The sequence below is a fragment of the Mytilus californianus genome, unplaced genomic scaffold, assembly GCF_021869535.1.
Source record: "Mytilus californianus isolate M0D057914Y unplaced genomic scaffold, xbMytCali1.0.p SCAF_4, whole genome shotgun sequence".
Lineage (NCBI taxonomy): Eukaryota > Metazoa > Mollusca > Bivalvia > Mytilida > Mytilidae > Mytilus > Mytilus californianus.
Window position 1 is genome coordinate 33816443 of NW_026262690.1, and position 19199 is coordinate 33835641.

At 31.7% G+C, this 19199-nt stretch overlaps 1 protein-coding gene across 1 annotated transcript in view; it reads left to right on the forward strand.

Moving 5' to 3' along the window:
• The window catches only part of LOC127737927 (cyclic nucleotide-gated channel rod photoreceptor subunit alpha-like), a 150407-nt gene that overhangs the window by 121006 nt on the left and 10202 nt on the right, over nt 1–19199 (forward strand). Inside the window, exon 3 of the mRNA XM_052248882.1 lies at nt 17788–18093. Within this exon, the coding sequence (XP_052104842.1) occupies nt 17788–18093 (306 nt within the window). The remainder of the gene's footprint in view (nt 1–17787; nt 18094–19199) is intronic.

Sequence of the window (19199 nt, forward strand, 5' to 3'; positions counted from 1 at the left end):
TCGAAAATCTGTTTTATTACAAGAACATACAATAATGCATGGAATCGCGCGTAAAGTCATTGGATGGATGTACACGCCGTGTTAAGTAATAAGCGCGTGTAGACAGTTGCAAAAGCGTTTATTACACGCGCATGAGTTGTGAGTATGGCAACTATGGAACTTATTCCTCTTGATAAAAAAGATGATTTCCAGATATTAACTTTACTTAGCTTTGACAGTAAACATTTTGAGACAGTGTTAGCAATCACAAGATATGAATTGCATTAATTCAGTCTGTCAATCACAAAATGTTCCAATGATGATGAGTGTACGATATTATTCCCTAAAGTGTTCAGTCTATATGACATACACTTTCTGAATGTACGAATGTACCTGACTTTAGCTCTTTTTTTCTCCTCACTTGGCGTCCGTTGTCCGTCGTCGTCCGTTTACTTTTACAAAAATTATCTCCTCTGAAACTACTGGAATGAATTAACCAAACATGGCCACAATCATCATTTGGATATCTAGTTTTAAAAAATGTGTCCAATGACCCCGCCTGCTAACCAATATGACCGACATGACTAAAATAGACCATAGGTGTAAAATGCAAGTTTGTCTATTATTTTGAAAACCGTTACAAAAAGAGAAAATGTGACCTGGACAGAAATGTTGAGAATGTTGAGTGTATGTTCACATAACATTAATTACAAAAACCTTCAATCTCACGTTCAATATTATGCCTGACGTTTGCCTTAAATATGAATGTTTATTTTATCTTCTCGTTAGCCTCATTCTAAATATATGCTTTATGTTGTGTTTTTGTGACAACGTGTCAGACAAACTCTGTTTATTTTGTTTTATGACAATAACAATAGATTTTATGTAAGAAATAAGATCTCTGAGAAAATGTCAAAGGTTTTTTTAATGAAGAACTGCAGACAGAAATCATGTAAATTAACATGCTACTGAGGGGTCATTCATCGTACTCGAGTGGTCCGAACAGTGCTTTAGAACTTGTTTACACTAATGTCTGTGAAAGATTGTGTCCCATATTCAACCATTCTAATGCTTTTCATTTCTTATATAAAAAATTCGTAAGGGTTCTGCGGAACCCAGTGTCTCGCCTACTTTTGCTGTTAATCGCAGGCTCAACAAAAATGAGATGAGGAAAAAATTTAATAAAAATATTCCTCTCGATACAATTTTTTTATTGTAAGAAGCTTCCATTTATAAGTAAAATATGGATAAACAAGTACAAAATTTTAATGAAAATTTCCTTCTAGATACTAGCTTTTGATCATAAAACAAACTTCTGTCCATGTTTGGTACAAATCCAGGATAGTTTAAGAAAGTTATTAACATTTTAAAAACTTTAACCACAGAGTGAATGTAATGTTTCCTGGCAGAAAAACTAAGTCCATTTATAAGTAAAATACGGAAAACAGGACTTTTTTTTTAGATTTACTTCTGGATACTATCTTATGATCATAAACAAGCTTCTGTCCAAGTTTGGTAGAAATCCAGGATAGTTTAAGAAAGTTATTAAAATTTCAAAAACTTTAACCACAGAGTGAATATTTGTGGACGCCGCCGCCGCCGACGACGACGGAATGTAGGATCGCTATGTCTCGCTTTTTCGACAAAAGTCGAAGGCTCGACAAAAAGGAAGGTTAGAAAAATTGAAGTTTCATATATACTTGTTTATTCATGATTAAAGATAAAATATTATGATTTAGGTTAGATGTAATGTAAGGTAATAATGATAACCAGAGAGTAACCCTGAATTTCTTGTAAAAAATAAAGGGACCCTTCACTAGATTGCTGGACTAGTAAAGTAATTTGTTAACAGCGTGCAATATATTGTTGAATAAAAAAAAAAAAAAAAAAAAAAGAAAAATCGATACTGTGGAATCCTAAAACAATGAACACTTTTAATCATGTATATCGCACTCTGTCTGGTTCTTATAAAGAGCTGTACTTAATAGTGAAACAGTGAGCAGTTGATAATAGGAAACTATAGACAAGGTTAATTAACCAAATTTAGGAAAGTTCTTTCAGTGTTTGTTAGCTATCTATAATGATCAGGTTATAAGCAGACAGAATAATCAGGCTTACTTAAACGGAGTGCATTCTAATGTTAAGGATGTTTGCTACTCTTGTTTTTGACTTTTTGTCAGATATTCGGAATCTCTAGTTTTATCTATGTAGTGCCATTAAAAAAAATTTCCCGCAAACCCCTACTTTTCTTTTCATATTTTTATTACATATTGTTTAAAAAGCCATATTTGAAAATTTTTATAAAATCCTTGTTATTTTTTCATAGCTTTTGAAAACAAAAAGGTGCCAATGTTAAGTGTATGAAAAATCTAGAGAGAATCACTTCCCGCCAAATTGTCAATGGCTTATATCTTGAAAACAAGTTCACAGACCCTTCATTTATTACTGCTTTTTTGGTTCCTTTATTCATATACTTTCAATTTATAACAGTCTTTTAAAAAGCTTGTTATTTTGAAACATAGTAGCGAACATCCTTATGTATGTGGTATTTTGAACCGTTGTCGGAAGTCTTCCAAATGTTTTTTGCCTTCAGTGCTTCCTTCCTAGTGATAAACACATCACTGCAAAATAAAGTAAATACACAAACTAAAAGGAGACGAGAAGTACGCATTGCCGATATTAACTTTCTTTGGATTTTTGTTAAACTTTCACTGACCGTTTTTATATAAAAAAAATATGTAGTCCGATCTCTTTCGCTTCTACATTTCTTACAAATTACATGTTATTTTATTGTACATTTAGAAAAAATCCTTGTTTTTTCCATTACTGTTTGAAAACATGTTTTAAATAGCAGCTAAACAAAACAAATAAACAAATCCAGAAGCTACTTATTCTTATTGATATATAAAGTTTAGAATGTTTGCAAATTTTTCACAAATTACAGAATTCTTCTACAATTGCATGAGATGTGCTGAATAATTCAAAGCTTTTTTTTTTTATATATATGTCGATATTTATACCATAGCAAATAAAATTTACATCAAAAGATGATACTTTTAGGTTTGAAATTAATGATTGAACAAAAAGTTCACTCAGCAAAATAATGTCCGCTAAAACTGGTTCGGAATATTTTCACCTAATGACTTGCTTTACAACTTTTTAAATGTTTTTATCAATTATATTCTCATTTGAGCTGTCATGAATACCGAGATTCGTTAATCACAGGTCGTTTTTATGACAAAAATATGTAAATTAAGCTATTAGAATAACGTACAATGACGGACGTTAAAACCAATGTCCGAAAACAATACTTTATCTTCAGACAGTGTTTTCCAATATCAATGTAGAACATTTATTTATTTAGACGAGTTTTTTGCGCAATTTGATAGCATTCTAATAATTGGATATATATACATAAATAGAAACATTCGAAATGACGTAGATGTTTTCCTAACGTAGTTTTAATATTGCATTATATTTATTAAAATACTGAGTTTGGGAAAACTTTTTTTTAAATATAAAAAGGAGATGTAGGGTTTGCATGAGACAACAAGCCAACGACACAAACAGTAAAAAGACTGCTGATTTGATATTTGGTGTATGATGATGATTATGAAATGCCTGGTCGCTACATCCTCAGTCTGCAATTTTCTGTACATGTCTCTGATAGTTTTATATTGCTTGGTACTTCACTGTTATATTTTAGTCATAAATACAAAAAAGCTCTTACTTTGGAATGAATAATGATATCAACACTTGAACGCAAAGATCCAAAAGCTTAGAAATCTAAACATGTGTACTCAATAGAAAGCTCTATGACCAAAGTTCTTTTAATTTGATATTCCATAATCGAGTTTAACTTCTTGTAATGACGGTAGTTTTTTATTGCAAATAATTTGAAAAATATTTTTTTGGCATTTGGTCGATCAGGTACGTTCAAGGAATATTTGTACTGACACCTGAGACTAATAATCTATTTGTTTTGTCAAACATCCCATTAAGTAACAGGTAGACGACAGTGAACCAGCTATGTCAACAGGGAACAGGAAACAATATCGATATGTAACACGGAACGGTTAATAGTTAGATATACCGAACCAGCTATGTCAATGGGGGACCAGAAAACAAATCCGACAGGACAGCTATAAGTAATGGGAACCGAACCGGCTATGTCAACAGGGAAAAAGAAAACATAATCGATATAAAACACGAGACAGCTAGAAGTCAGATGTTCCGAACCGGCTATGTCAACAGGGAACAAGAAAACATAATCGGTATAAAACACGGTCGACTAGAAGTAAGATGTACCGAATCGACTATGTCAACAGGGAACAAGAAAAAAAAAATCGGTATAAAACACGAGACGGCTAGAGGTAAGATGTACCGAATCGGCTATGTCAATGGGGAACAAGAAAACAAAATCGGTATAAATCATGAGACGGCTAGAGTTCAGCTGTACCGAATCGACTATGTCAACAAGGAACAAGAAAACATAATCGGTATAAATCACGAGACGGCTAGAGTTCAGCTGTACCGAATCGACTATGTCAACAAGGAACAAGAAAACATTATCGGTATAAATCACGAGACGGCTAGAAGTCAGCTGTACCGAATCGACTATGTCAACAAGGAACAATAAAACAAAAACGATAGGACAGCTAGAAGTAAGGTGTACCAAGCCAGCTATGTGAACAGGGAACAAGAAATCATAATCGATATAAAACAAGAGACGACTAAAAGTAAAATGTACCGAACCAGCTATGTCTACAGGGAACAAGAAAACAAAATCGATAGAAAAAAACAAGACAGCTAGAGGTAAGATATACCAAACCAGCTATATCAATGGGGGTCAATCAAACAAAACTGATAGGATAGCTAGAAGCAAGATTTACCGAGCCAGCTATGCCAATGGTTAACAAGAAAACAAAATCAATAGACAACACGAGACAGACAAAATTAAGATATAAACTCTATCAAAAAGGAGCAAGACAAAAAAACAAAAGAAAAATCAAGAAAAATCAAGAAAGTTTGACGTAAGATGTATGGAACCAGTATATCAATGGGGCCAAGAGAACAAAATCGATAGAAAAGACGACACAGTTAGAAGTATGAGGTACCAAATTACCTATGTCAATGGGGGACAGAAAAACAAATCGAAAGAAAGAAGGTGACAGCTAGTAGTAGTATGTGACGAACCAGCTTTATCAATAGGGAAGAAGAAAACAAACTCGGTAGAAAAAGAAGACAGCTGGAACTATGATGTACCGAACCAATTCAGCTATGTCAATGGAGAACAAGGCACAAATCTAAAACTCAAAAGGGAAACGAGACACATCTAGAAGTTTGATACACCGAACCACCTATATCGATTGTGGGACAAGAAAAACAATAATCTAAAGAAAATCGAGATAGCTAGAAATAAGATGTACCGAAGGAGATATATCAATGAAAGACAATAAAACAATAATCTAAAGAACCAACAAGAAGGGCTAGACGTTAGATACAATGCAATGTCCTATTGTCCCAACTATTCTATTTTCAGACCGTCGGATGTCAGAACAAACTCATACTAATTGAGTTGTAGACGTAATACATGTACTGACTTGTAGATGTATTTCTGAATGGCTGTATTGTGTTGTTCAGTTGTCCTTTAGCATTTAAGGTATATTTTTAAGCATTCTGGAGATACAACGCTACTTAACAAAACGTAAAATGTACACGTTAAAACTCAGAGAAGACGTTTCCTATTTTTAAAGAGATAAAACATATGCAAATAAAATACTAGTTGTAACCTGGTATGAGGAACACATTTTTCAATCTTGTACGTAATCTTAGCGTTTCATTCTTAATTAATACTCAATTCAATATAATGGTCTAAACGAATATAAGTGCAAATTAAGAAGTTGCTAATATTTGTAAGTGTCAATTCTGACAGATCTTGCTCGAAATAGCCGTGTCAAGTTTTAAATCATACGTTCATAGAAAACCTCTCCCAGATAGAAATGACGAAAATAATCTAAGTTCGTCGATAGAGTTAAAATGTGAACATGTTAAAATGTCTGCTGATCAGCTCATCAGATTTTATCGCAATTCCATTTGGATAATAAAATATTTCATGTAGTACAAGTAATATCAGTACACGATTGTAAGATTTATGTCAGAATTGCTTTTAGGAAGAGATAAACTGAACCAGGAAAAACTTTACAAGCTAATGGTACCCAATACACATAGGATTAGATAATTTCAAGATTATAACTGTTATGAATGTAGTTTTACTCGTCTGATATGCATTGTATTCCGATTTTTCGATTAAATTGCTTGAAATGCGATTTAAAAACCGTTAATATAATAAATCTTAGAATTCGCCTTAATACATGGACGTTTGCTGTAAAGATAATAAGTTTAGATGGCGATCGGCCCTTTTCTTTCTCTGGAAAATCGTGTATCGTTGACACTTATGTACATGCACGAAACAGAGGCGGATTTAGGGGGGGCATGAGCCTCGGGCCCTCTGTTATTAAGCTATATATATGGTCAATGCATAGATGTTTTACAATTCCCTGTCATAAACGTTGTCTTGCCGGTGCCCGCACCCCTTTTCTCCTTTTCAAGTTCCTAGATCCGCACATGCTATACCTATATTATTGTCGTCACTTTTGTTTATGCACTTTAATAGCAAAAAACTTTTCGTCAATCATTTTAAAACAAGCTTAAAGTCATCCCAAACAAGTACACGTAAGTCTTATTGAATGCTCAGTCATGTACATCTTCTTGAAAATACAGTTTCTAAACATTACTGCAGCCGTATTATAAGATGTTTACCCTCTTGCTTAATTACGATGGACAATGCAGTATGTTACATGGTGTTATAAGTGTTTACGTTCAACTGTTTTAAAATATGAATTCGAAACTATGAGACGAATATCCAATGTTGTTTTGGGACTATGGACATGTATATATATTTTACATAAATCAAGGTTTTTCTTATTTGGTATATCCTTGTCTTTGAGTCCTAAAACAACCAAGATGCTATGTACAGTGTAGCTACTTATCTCAAAATTCCCTTAATGTGTGTTTCAAGTAAAGCTTGATGAAGGCTATTATATGATTAATCGAATGAAGCCATTTGTCCAGAAACGTTAGAATAATCAGTTGTTAACTTATTAACCGCAGAATGCAAGTCTGTCTTTCCTAAGTAAAGAAGCTTGTCGGTGCTTTCTCTTTCTTTGACCTTTTTATTTTGTCTATTGAGAACTTAATGTGCATACAAGATCTGGCGTTGCGATTATTGTACTCAAGACACAGAAATTGACCAATCGAAACACTGGATTTGATGTTTCGAGCACAAATTTTGCACTCCGAGTAAAGTTTAATGATCGAGGGCCCTGTAGTTGTCGATGTTGAATAGAGATTAGAGAAAGAAAATGCATTTTAACAATCAATTTATTATTATATACATATGTATGAACTGGCTACTGTTTGAGAATCCTCTTCAAATTATCAGTATTAAAACTGTTTGCAATTGGCTTTCTAGTCTAACTAAGTACAGGATCTTTTCAAATGAAAATGGTAGGTTGAAACAGGTTTTGCAGATATATAACTGTACTGTTATGAATAAAACATTTTGGCTAAACTTTGAAAAAAAAAATAACGAATCACCATTTGGTAAAATATTAACTAAACCTGTAAATAATAGACGACATACTCTCTGTAAACAATTCAAATATACAGATGAAAACCATTCACCCAATTGACTGTAATATAACTAAAGTTGATAGTGACCTTTCAATGTTTGTACTTTTTAAGGCCTAGCTATTAGAATTTCTCATGGTTATCTTCAAAACAAAATTTATGATAAACGGGACTGTTTCCGTTGGCTCCTACTTATGGACTGTACATTTATCTCTGTTGGCCCCTTCTTATGGAGTGAACATTTCTCTCCGTTGGCTCCTTTTTATAAAGTGTATATTTCTCATTTCTCTCCGTTGGCTCCTTCTTATAAAGTGTACATTTCTCATTTCTCTCCGTTGGTTCCTTCTTATGGAGTGCACATTTCTCTCCGTTGGTTTCTTTTTATGGAGTGAACATGTCTTTTCGTTGGCTCCTTCTTATTGAGTGTACATTTCTCTCCGTTGGCTCCTTTTATGGAGTGAACATTTCTCTCCGTTGGTCCCTTCGTATGGAGTGTTTATTTCTCTTCCTTAGCTCTTTCTTATGAAGTGAACATTTCTCTACGTTGGCTCTTTCTTATGGAGTGTACATTTCTCTCCGTTAACTCATTCTTATGTCGTGTACATTTCTCTCCGTTGGCTCCTTCTTTTGGAGTGAACATTTCTTCCCGTTGGCTCCTTCCTGTGGAGTGTACATTTCTTCCCATTGGCTCCTTCCTGTGGAGTGTACATTTCTACCCGTTGGCTCCTTCTTGTTGAGTGTACATTTCTTCCCGTTGGTTCCTTCCTGTGGAGTGTACATTTCTTCCCGTTGGCTCCTTCCTGTGGAGTGTACATTTCTTCCCGTTGGCTCCTTCTTGTGGAGTGTACATTTCTCTACGTTGGTTTCTTCTTATGGAGTGTACATTTCTCTAAGTTGGTTTCTTCTTATGGAGTGAACGTTTCTCTACGTTGGTTTCTTCTTATGGAGTGTAAATTCCTCTACGTTGGTTTCTTCTTATGGAGTGTACATTTCTCAGAACTAGATCTTAAATGACGTTTACAAATTTTGAGACAAGTATTCATTTCATTTGTAAGACTTTTCATTTAAAATGAAGAAAAATATGTGATTTGTCTTATTGCCACGACTGTTTTTTACAAATACAGAATAATTTTTGTTTGATTAATTTTGAAAAAATACTTATCCAAGTGGAGATAACTCAGATAATTATTTTTATAAAAGAATGCAGAGTATATTAAAAAAATGTTTTGTATCAAGAAAACGAGCACAATGACTGTTTCTTTTTTTATTTTCCGAAAACACATTCTAATAGCTGTCTTCTCATATTTAATTAAAAGTTCTATCGTTTAGTTTTCTTTCTATTCACACAACTCACAAAAGTGGGTTTTCTATGTATAATCTCTCATGTATGAATCTGACTAATTTGCAAAACCTCTAACTTGAAAAAGCTGGGTGAGCCATACTTTTTATCATATTTAAAAAAAAAGAGAACAATATAAACTTCATTTTGGTAAAATAATAGAAAATTCCTCTATTTAAGACAACCCTACCCACCGACCTTTGACAACAGGGAAAAGAATATTATAAATTGTTATAAAAACGTTAACATATCTTATCACAAATATATAGAGAGTTAACATATCTTATCACAAATATATAGAGAGTTAACCTATGTTATCACAAATAAATAGTGGATTTAAGATTTTGCATACAAGAATTTAACAAAAAATGGAAAAGCTTCTTTTGGTTACATGTATATTTATTATAAACCTAATACATTTAGGATTTGGTCTTTTTAACCTTTCCTTTTTGCTTAATAGGTTTATTGATAAATTTTATGTTGTTCGATTATAACTTCTTGCATTTTTGGGGGGTTAACTTTTAATTTTGAAACAAGACCGAATTGTTGCGTTCGTTTTTCTGCATTGACATTCCGTAAAAGGTTTGTCGTTGGCGTTGTGAGATATTGCAATTGTCTCCTTGCTTATAGCGTTGCTGCATGAATTATTGTGAAAGATTATATGTCTTCTTATTCATTTATAAACAGAACTAATATAATTCTAAATGGTTTGAAAAATTTTACTATTTTTATAATTTAAGGGACCAAAATATGGCTCTCATCATAACTCTTCATTTGTACGATAAACACAATTCGACTGCTATAAATATAATGATTGCAGAATAAAAAGAATAAGTATGAATAAAAAGAGACATGTGGTATAGGTTAATTTGACAGCAACCCAACGACATAAACAATCAAGAGACATTCATAGTCTTCAACATTGAAGACAGGTGTTAATTAACCAAATGAAGTCCATTTTGTTGCTTTTTATTGGGAAATAAAAATAAATATCAGTTTAAAAATAAAACCACGTGTCTGCTCATCAAAATGATGGAATCCTTATGAAACATCTATGTAATGTAATTATTCCAGTTTCATCATAATGACCAACCAAATTGATCATTTGTGTTGTACTTTAGTGCTGCACTTTTAAAACTGACATACGTGTAGGACAAGTAATTGTTTTAACTGACTTTATTTCAGACAAGTACTGGTGGGTGGAAACCCATTTTTTTATTCTCATTTTGGGTTCAATTAATGTATAGACATATTTTTTTTTAATTTTCATTCCAGTCAGTAGCACGCCTTATAATTCTGTTTTATAAAACTTTAAATCTGCAGACACCAATATCTTTTCAAGATTGACCAAATAGTAATAAAAGGTCATATCTTTGGTCAGAGCCCTTTCATGCTTTTTGGCAAAATCTTGATAGTTTATAGAATTAGTCCCTGAAGCAATCTATATAGTTAAGTATAGATCGGATATAGTATACCCGTCAGCGAAACATATGTAAATAAACAAGTCGACATTAATTGTATACAAGCTCTCAAGTACATATGAGAATTCCCTTTTTTATGAATGAATTGATTGAATGTGTTATTGCCTAAAGCCGAGAAGGGTTCAACCTAAACATGTATAATACTACAGGTACATGTTTATTTTATATAATTTCTTTGAATTACCTGTGATATGAAAAGCATACTAAAAAAGATTAATTCAGTTCACCAAAAGCAGTTAAGTTTGATATGACAGGCTGTCAGTTCTTCAAAACTGGCAGTAATTTATAGTGGTCGACCGAGAGTTCATCTATTACGGTAAAATACATTTTATCCTACCAAAGAACTAGGAAGAAATTATATTGTGTTTGATTTTTCATCTGTAAGGTTGAAACTAATGAAACCGTAATTCACAAATGAGGATTTTGTCATTCCATAAGCAGTTCGAGATGTTTATGGAGAATTCTAACATGTTCTAATCAAGATTTAAAGTCCATATTCTCTGAAATCTTGTTTTTTTTTCTGTCAAGGTCATTACGACAAAATCATTACTATGATATCGTCCCATTTTTCCAATAACGTTAAACTCAATATATCTTTCTTTGTAAAATTATGCAACAAAGAAATTGATTAAAGAAAAAAATATTTAATTTGACATCAGGAAAGAGATTCTGTATATAAGATAGACCACCGGGATTAATTGTTATATAAAATCTGATTGGTTACTAGACAGGAAATCAATAAAATTCCTGACAAGAAAGGGAAATCTCTCGAGAAATATGTTTTTACCATAATTCTGAATTAGAATTTTATATTTTGAACTAAATTCCTTTAAAAATCATTTATTAACCTTGGAAGATCTAAATGTGACTATATATACAGTCGAAGTCGTCCTTGACTTGTGGCGTTATCCTAGATTTAAGAATTTGTCCATGAATTCAGTAATTTGAGATTTGCGCTGGCTTAGCAATATTATAAATTTAAGGTCAGTTTTGATATGACACCAATGTAATTCTAATACAGTATGTTTATTTAGTAGAAAGTAAAAGCTTTTGAAAAAAAGCTTACCTGACTTTCGCAATTAATTGTATAGATTCCTGTCAAAGAAACTCAAAATATGCCTTTATCAAATTAATTCAGAAACCAATACGACTGTGTTGGTAGGGATATGAATAAATTATAACATATAAATTATGTCTAACTTCCTAAAACCGAAACTTAAACAGGTGACAAATAAAGTAAAGGGAAAGAAGACTTAATAAAGACACTCTTACTTAAAATACATTATTTTTTTGAATGCTTTCCAGATGGTAACTTCAGTTTTCCTTGCTAACAGATGGAATATATCGGGATTTGGAAGAAGCCTATCGATTCTGGGTCCATATGTCAAAGTTCAAGGTCATTGTTTCTAGATATTAATTGTTTTGATCTGTTTTTATGGGAAAAATGGTTTCCGAATGGTAAGTCGAGTTTGCTTTGTTGTTTTCAAATGAAATTATATAGATGAAAGGTACAGAGATGGGAAAGAATCGTATTTAATTATGGATCAAAAGACAAAAGTTCAAGGTCGCAGTTGCTAAAAAAATAGACAAATATATAAATATCCGATGAAATTTGTTGTTTCTCGTCAATTGCTTGATACATTGATTGGATTTTAATAAACCTTATACAAGTGGTTAAAGGTAGGAAAGGAATAAGCCTTTTTGAGTTTTGAGGTCAGCAGGTCAAAGGTCAGTCACAGAATCTATTAGTTGTACACAATAGTACATCGATATTTTTTCAAAGTCTTTGTTTATAGATGAAATCTATTCAATGTGGTTTATTTTTTCTGGAATATTGTTTTTGGCATCTGATTTATCCGGCCGGTTATCAAGGTCAGGGTATCCCTGGCAAATTTTTAAAAGGGTGAGTGTGTTTTTTTTAAATAATTTCAGCAAATTATTTGGCATGTGCCCGCAATGTTGTTTTCTAAAGTAATAAGTCCTTACTCACTTGTGTTCTGAATGACGAACGCCATTATGCATTGAAACACATTTGCTATAGATCAAAATATATCGATAAAAATAAATGTTTATTTTGTCCCTCCAAGCATAGATCCTTGAAATACGAGAAAAACCATGTTTGCTTTCTGTTCATTTATGTGCAGTTCGGATGTCTCTGTAGGTAATGCCGACTTTTTATGTTTTTAACCTAATTTTCTTACCTACACTCGAAAAATGGTCTTTCTAAGACGTAATATGTTTCTCTTTACAGTTATATAAGTAAAAATCTTGAGACAGTCAACATGTACGTACTGATATCAATGCCACCTTTTAGAGATAATGTCCAACGCGATAATAATATTCACAGGAATAACACTTTAAAAAAATAAAATAATGCAAAACTACTTATTGATAATAATTTTATGTTTCCTTTTCAATTGAAATTGTTCACAATATTTGTTTCTTGTCAAATTTTCTACACTTAGACAGGAGACCCCGATAAATTTTTCCAAAGATAAAAAATGTATTTTCTACTACCTTTGAGGCAACAATTGGGGAAATACATTTTTAGGAACTTCTTCAGATATTTCTTGAAAATAAGCACTGGTACACATAGTACACATATGAATGCTAACTCATATAAAAATATAAGAAACACGCTGATATCAGAAATGTATAAAACTGCTCAATTAAAGTTGCAAAAGGGTAGGACTAATTCTCCTGAATATATTTCACACCAGGGCCACTTAAAATCTTGCAATCTTATCCTTTATTCAATGAATCACAGCTCTATGTGTATACTTCTGACAATATCGTATGGGAATGTTCGAGTGGGAATGTCAATGATGAAGTAGCCAAAAGAAAAAGTGTTTAGTATTGTTTGAAAACAGTAAATCTTTTCACAGTCTAACGCCTGTAGCTGATCAAATAAAGATAACTGTCATTTAGATTATGTTTCTCTTAAACTAGGGGGAAAAAGGATAACACATTTCTTTACTTCTTTATTTCGTGTTTCCTTCAACTAGTCGAGTAATGAAGTATATCTATACACTAACGATGTCTTAAAATTTTACAACAGTAACTCATACCCCATTAGCCTTATAAAATCTTTTTTTGAAATTAACCATTGATTTAATGTCTGTCAAGTGTTACACATTATTTTAGTAAACTCCGAAATGAATACACAGTTATTCTTCCAGTTTTAGATAAGATTAATTGTACGACTAAGGAATAAACTATCCTAATATGCTTTAGAAAGGTTAACCCCTAACATATTATATTAAACAGTACATGTGTGTCGATATCTATTTCTTGCCATTCAGTCTATTTTCAAAATAAACATATGATAGAACATAGTTTTTCTGTTATGTTTGTTGGTACCTTCTATATTAACTGTGAAAACCATATGAAATGTTTTCATCTAATATTTTCAATTAATTTCTTCTAAACACCAAAATGAAGTAAAAACATATATAAAGGATATAACATCAAAGAAGCAGGTATAAAGGTCACTTTATTGCCCCCTCCCTTGAAAACGAAAAGTATAAAGTGCATGTATTGTATTATACCCCGAGAGTCACTCAGACTAATGTTATAGTAGTCTTCACACTATTCTTTCAGATGCTGACCAGACAATAATCTGTTAGAAATCAGTTTTATAGTTGTTAAAATGTGTCTTCCATATCTGCTTCGAGCCTTTAACTTCTTGAATATAAGTAAAACTGAATCTGAATTTCCCAACAATAGCTTCATTCTGAGATATGTTTCTATAATGTCTTAAAAAGATGTTGATGTTAGTAAAAATATTTTTTGTTGCTCATATTTAAATCAACGAAAAACTTTGTGATGTATTGTCATTTTCGGTGCGTTGCTTTTGCGCCAATTGGCACTCCGACTTGTGTCGATAAAATATTTCATTTGCGCCACAAACCATATTTCATTTGCACCAACATAAAACATTTCATTTACGCCAATTATACAGGTAAATGGTATTAATATTAGATATATATTGAAAAAAAGACTTCTTATAACATGTTACAAAACAGTTTTGGTCCCATAATAAGACACATTTATGAATCACATTCATCATAAAAACAAAATGAAAACATTAATTAGTTTTTTAAATGTTAAGATTGTTAAAAATAGTTTTGATCACATAATAAGACATATTTATGAATCATATTTCATTATAAAACCAAAAATGAAACATTAATTATTTTTTTAAATGTTAAGATTGTACTTTCTACAAGTCTAAACCGTGGTTGGTTGTGTACATTCAATTTTTATATAATGTTTTTGCTGGTTTGTGTCGTGATACTGGCTTTACAACTGTTTTTGGTATACAATAAATGTACAATTTGTCTCTGCTTTTCAATACATTCTTATTCGTGTGGGCATAAAAAACACAGAAGTATTTCCTCCTCTATTTGTATCCGAATGAATTATGTCCATCTTGTCACATCGAACATGTGAACATTATACAATTGTATACATTTACATACATTTACATGACTCTTATTTTGGTATGAGAACTGAGTATCAGCTCACTTACTTATCCAGGGATTGGGGATACTCTACAAAATTCCTGATACGAGCTCGGTATTCTAGATACAACTTTTATTAACATCAAGTTACAGTAAATGGGCTTTGTCACAGATTATAGTAAAATTTTGCATACAACTCTGGCTTGTTGAACTATAACTGAAATTCGAAAAAATAATGCATATTGAATTCTTTCAAAATAGGTGAACATGTTGCAATGGCGCCCGTCATTTTGGGTCAAATATGCCATCATATGTTGACATGTTTATGATATAACAGTAATAGTAATTAACACCTCTTTCAATGGCAAACCTATATCATACTATACATTTACCAATTCTGGAAGTATAAGAATTTTTTGTAAATATTAGAGGTCAAATAATGGGTCATATAATACCTTATTTCCATAGCTATTGTTTGTAATGGTAATGACATCATACATAGATACTTGTTGGTTTGCATTTCAGTAATCCATTTTTTTATTTCATTTTTTTTTGCAGAAACCTGTGATGGGAATTTTTTTCTGTATCATGTTTACGTTCCTATTTTTTTTTAATTTTCAAGAGAAGAAAAAAAACCGAACAAACAAACACACAAACATTGAGTAAGCAACAGGACTGAGTAAAATGTAATGTAATTAACGATTTGTTTATCAAAATAAATATTACATAGTGAAATTATACTTAAGTTTTCTGAAGAAAAAAAAAAGAATTGATATTTTATGTTTTATATTTTATGTGTATATGTATATAACATTACATAGTCTCTCATAACTATTCTTAAGGTGGCTCTAGTATAATTTGTAAATGTTTTGTAAGAGGTGAGACTTAAAAAAAACATTGTCTTGTCTTGTCTATTTTATCCAGTTTTTAATATTTTTTCTAAATTATTCCAATAAATATTGTTTCTGTTGTTGTTTTCAAGCTTGAATTTCAATCACCTTTCCGGCTGATTTTAGTTGTTTATTCCGATTTTTTAAAAACTCTGAAATATATTGTTATATCCTTGGATTTGATAGTAAGATTTACTATTGAAATCCTTGTTATTTCGATGTCATGACTAAACCACCTTCTCAACAGATTAACGAAAAGAAGGGATGATAAATGACATCCTTGCGTAATACCTCCTCTATCTTTAAACGTGTACGAAACGAACCCATGATATATATGTTATGATACATGTTTTACGAAGTTTTCATCCAATTCATGATAATTAATAAAATTCGTAGTTATTCAAACGTTTCGCTAGAAATTTCCATTTTGTAAAAAAAGAGAATCACATGTTTTATCATTCGACGAAAGTTAGAGCTGTCTTTGAGTAAGGTATGGCTGTATCAGATATTACATACAAATTGTTTCAGACCGATAAATCCAATTTTTATAAATCCAGTTTGATCTGTGTTTAATTTGTTAATCTTTATTGATTTTTTGTACGGCGTTACGTTTGTACATATCTTATATAGAATTTGCTTATACGAATCGTATATTTCTGAGCATTCTGTCGATTCCATACCTAGCCAGTCTTTACTTGGAGAATTAGTTAATCACAATTTCTATCATTATCTGTAACTAGAATATCACATATCCTCATTTTATGTTTGCTAAACTTTGTATTATCACTACATGTTGACATAATTTTATATTTTTTTTTTGTTCTTAATTTATGCTCTGTTGTTTTGTTTCGCCTTTTCTTTTCATGTCTCCCAAAATATGAATGTTTTTTCTTTCAATTCAATAATTTTTTTCACAATTTCGATTATTTTACACTTATAAACTTCTCGTTACAACTTTCATTAATATCAAATCTATTTGTTTTTTCTTTAAGCATTATCATTGTTTCTTTTAGTTGTTTTTGTTTACGTATTACGTCTCACTTGTGTTTACGTCTCTCTTGTGTTTACGTCTTACTTCCCTCTTGTGTTTACGTCTTACTTCCCTCTTGTGTTTACGTCTTACTTCTCTCTTGTGTTTACGTCTTACTTCTCTCTTGTGTTTACGTCTTACTTCTCTCTTGTGTTTACGTCTTACTTCTTTCTTGTGTTTACGTCTTACTTCTCTCTTGTGTTTTCGTCTTGCTTCTCTCTTGTGTGTACTTCTCTCTTGTGTTACGCCTTACTTCTCTCTTGTGTTTACGTCTTACTTCTCTCTTGACTCTCACTTTCGGAGAAAGTTGGCAGTATACTAAATGGTCGTGAATCTTATTTTATGTCAATCTGTCTGTGGTCTAAAATTGTTATAACTTCCGAAATATTGAAATGCAATAGCGGCAATTAAGAAGAATTATAATGTACTGTGTGTTACTGAGAATGACCTTTTGAATTATAAGATAATTAAAACGACAGACATTCAAATTGGATAGTGTTGATATAAATTTCATACTTAACTCGAAAGCTATTTGCCCTAAAATAAAATGAAAAGTGTAGAGATATTTATTGCATATTATAAGTGTTGCGTTATGCATTCATTCTATAGCCTTTGAATTTTGAGACTTGTCGCTGGGTGAGCAACACGTCGTAGTTATATCTGTTCGAAGGAAATAGAATACACACATACCGCAACAGTTATAGTATGCAATAAATATCTCCACACTTTCCATATTATTGTTTCATTCATTAAAGCGTTAACGTTGAACACTCGCATTCGTCTATTTGGTCAAAATATACACCATCTACTCTAGCAAAGTATCCTTGTATACATAACTGTCATGTTTATTTTTAAGAACATTGAACTCGAGTTATCTAATGTAAAAAAAATCATTGTTTATTTTTCATTATAGGTGAAGTAGGAAAAGAAATGTATATAGTTAACAGAGGAAGATTACATGTGGTAGCAGATAATGGCAAAACAGTGCTGGCAACATTAAAACCAGGAAGTTATTTTGGTGAAATTAGCATTTTAAATATGGGCACTTCCGGCAACAGAAGGACTGCTTCCGTTCGATCTGTTGGATATTCTGATCTTTTCCGTTTATCAAAACAAGACTTATGGGATGTACTAAAAGAATATCCAACTGCAAGAGTAAAATTAGAAGCTATTGCTGTTAAAAGATTGGAAAAGACAAAGAAAATGCCACTTGAAAAAGGTACGTATTGACAGCCAAACACTATACTAAGTCACGGTATTTGTGAGCTAAAAAGATAGAAAAATAAGGATTTTAAAATGCCTATATGCAGATTATTCTCTGCAAATGTTTTGCAATTTTTATGTTTATTTAATTAACTAGAATTTAAGTTGTACCGATTGTTTTATTGTCAAAGCGATTTCAAATTGATTCGGTCACTGAAATTACGGTTTTTATTACTGTTCCTGATAACTTTTACTAATTTTCGACAGTTCTTCTAATACTTTGGATTGCCAGTCTATTATTTGATGCATCACACCTTGCTTTCAGGAGTACAAACATACTTCATATTACATTTAATTGAATGATCTTTGAAAAGATCTCCACTAAACATTGTCTTAGGTTTCCTAAACGGTTAAGTTGTAACTTTTATTTTATTCTTCCCTCAAATCCAATACTTGAAAAAAAAAATGTCATGCGTAATATAAAATATATTTGTGTAATGTTGTTTTTTTCTTGACTTTTTTCACTCCCGTGGGAAGGTGAGAAGAATCTTGGTAGATTAATTCTATTAAAACCTTCTTATTATAAATTATAATTATACTCACAAGTTTATCGATATAATTGGAGAAACGAAAAATATATCAGTCAGAATGTAGTTTGAATGAATGGGATTGTTTTCTGTACTTCAATAAAACAAACACATGTGGAATAGTCATGAATCCTGTACACTGCCTCCAATAAATACATATCTGATTTTCTTTACTGTTATAAGTATCTAAGGTTTGTTTCAAAGATTGATTGTTGGTTGCTTAACGTCTAGTGGCAAATATCTCGTGCATGTTCAGGTTTTAAAGAAGCGATGGGTTCAAGTTGATATAGCATGAGCGGGTTATAAACGTTTAACAAAACTAGAATGTTTTCTATTTTTAAATCCATATAGTCTTCAGAACCCTTTCCTGATATTTTTATTTAGTTTTTATTTTTCATTCCCTACAGTAGTCGGGCATCCTCACATTTAACCCATTTTCCCTTTCATAAAAGAAAACAACTGTTATGTATTTTACGCTACACACTACTACATTCTGCGTTTTTTAAAGAAGTACAAATAATCGAGCACCGAAAAT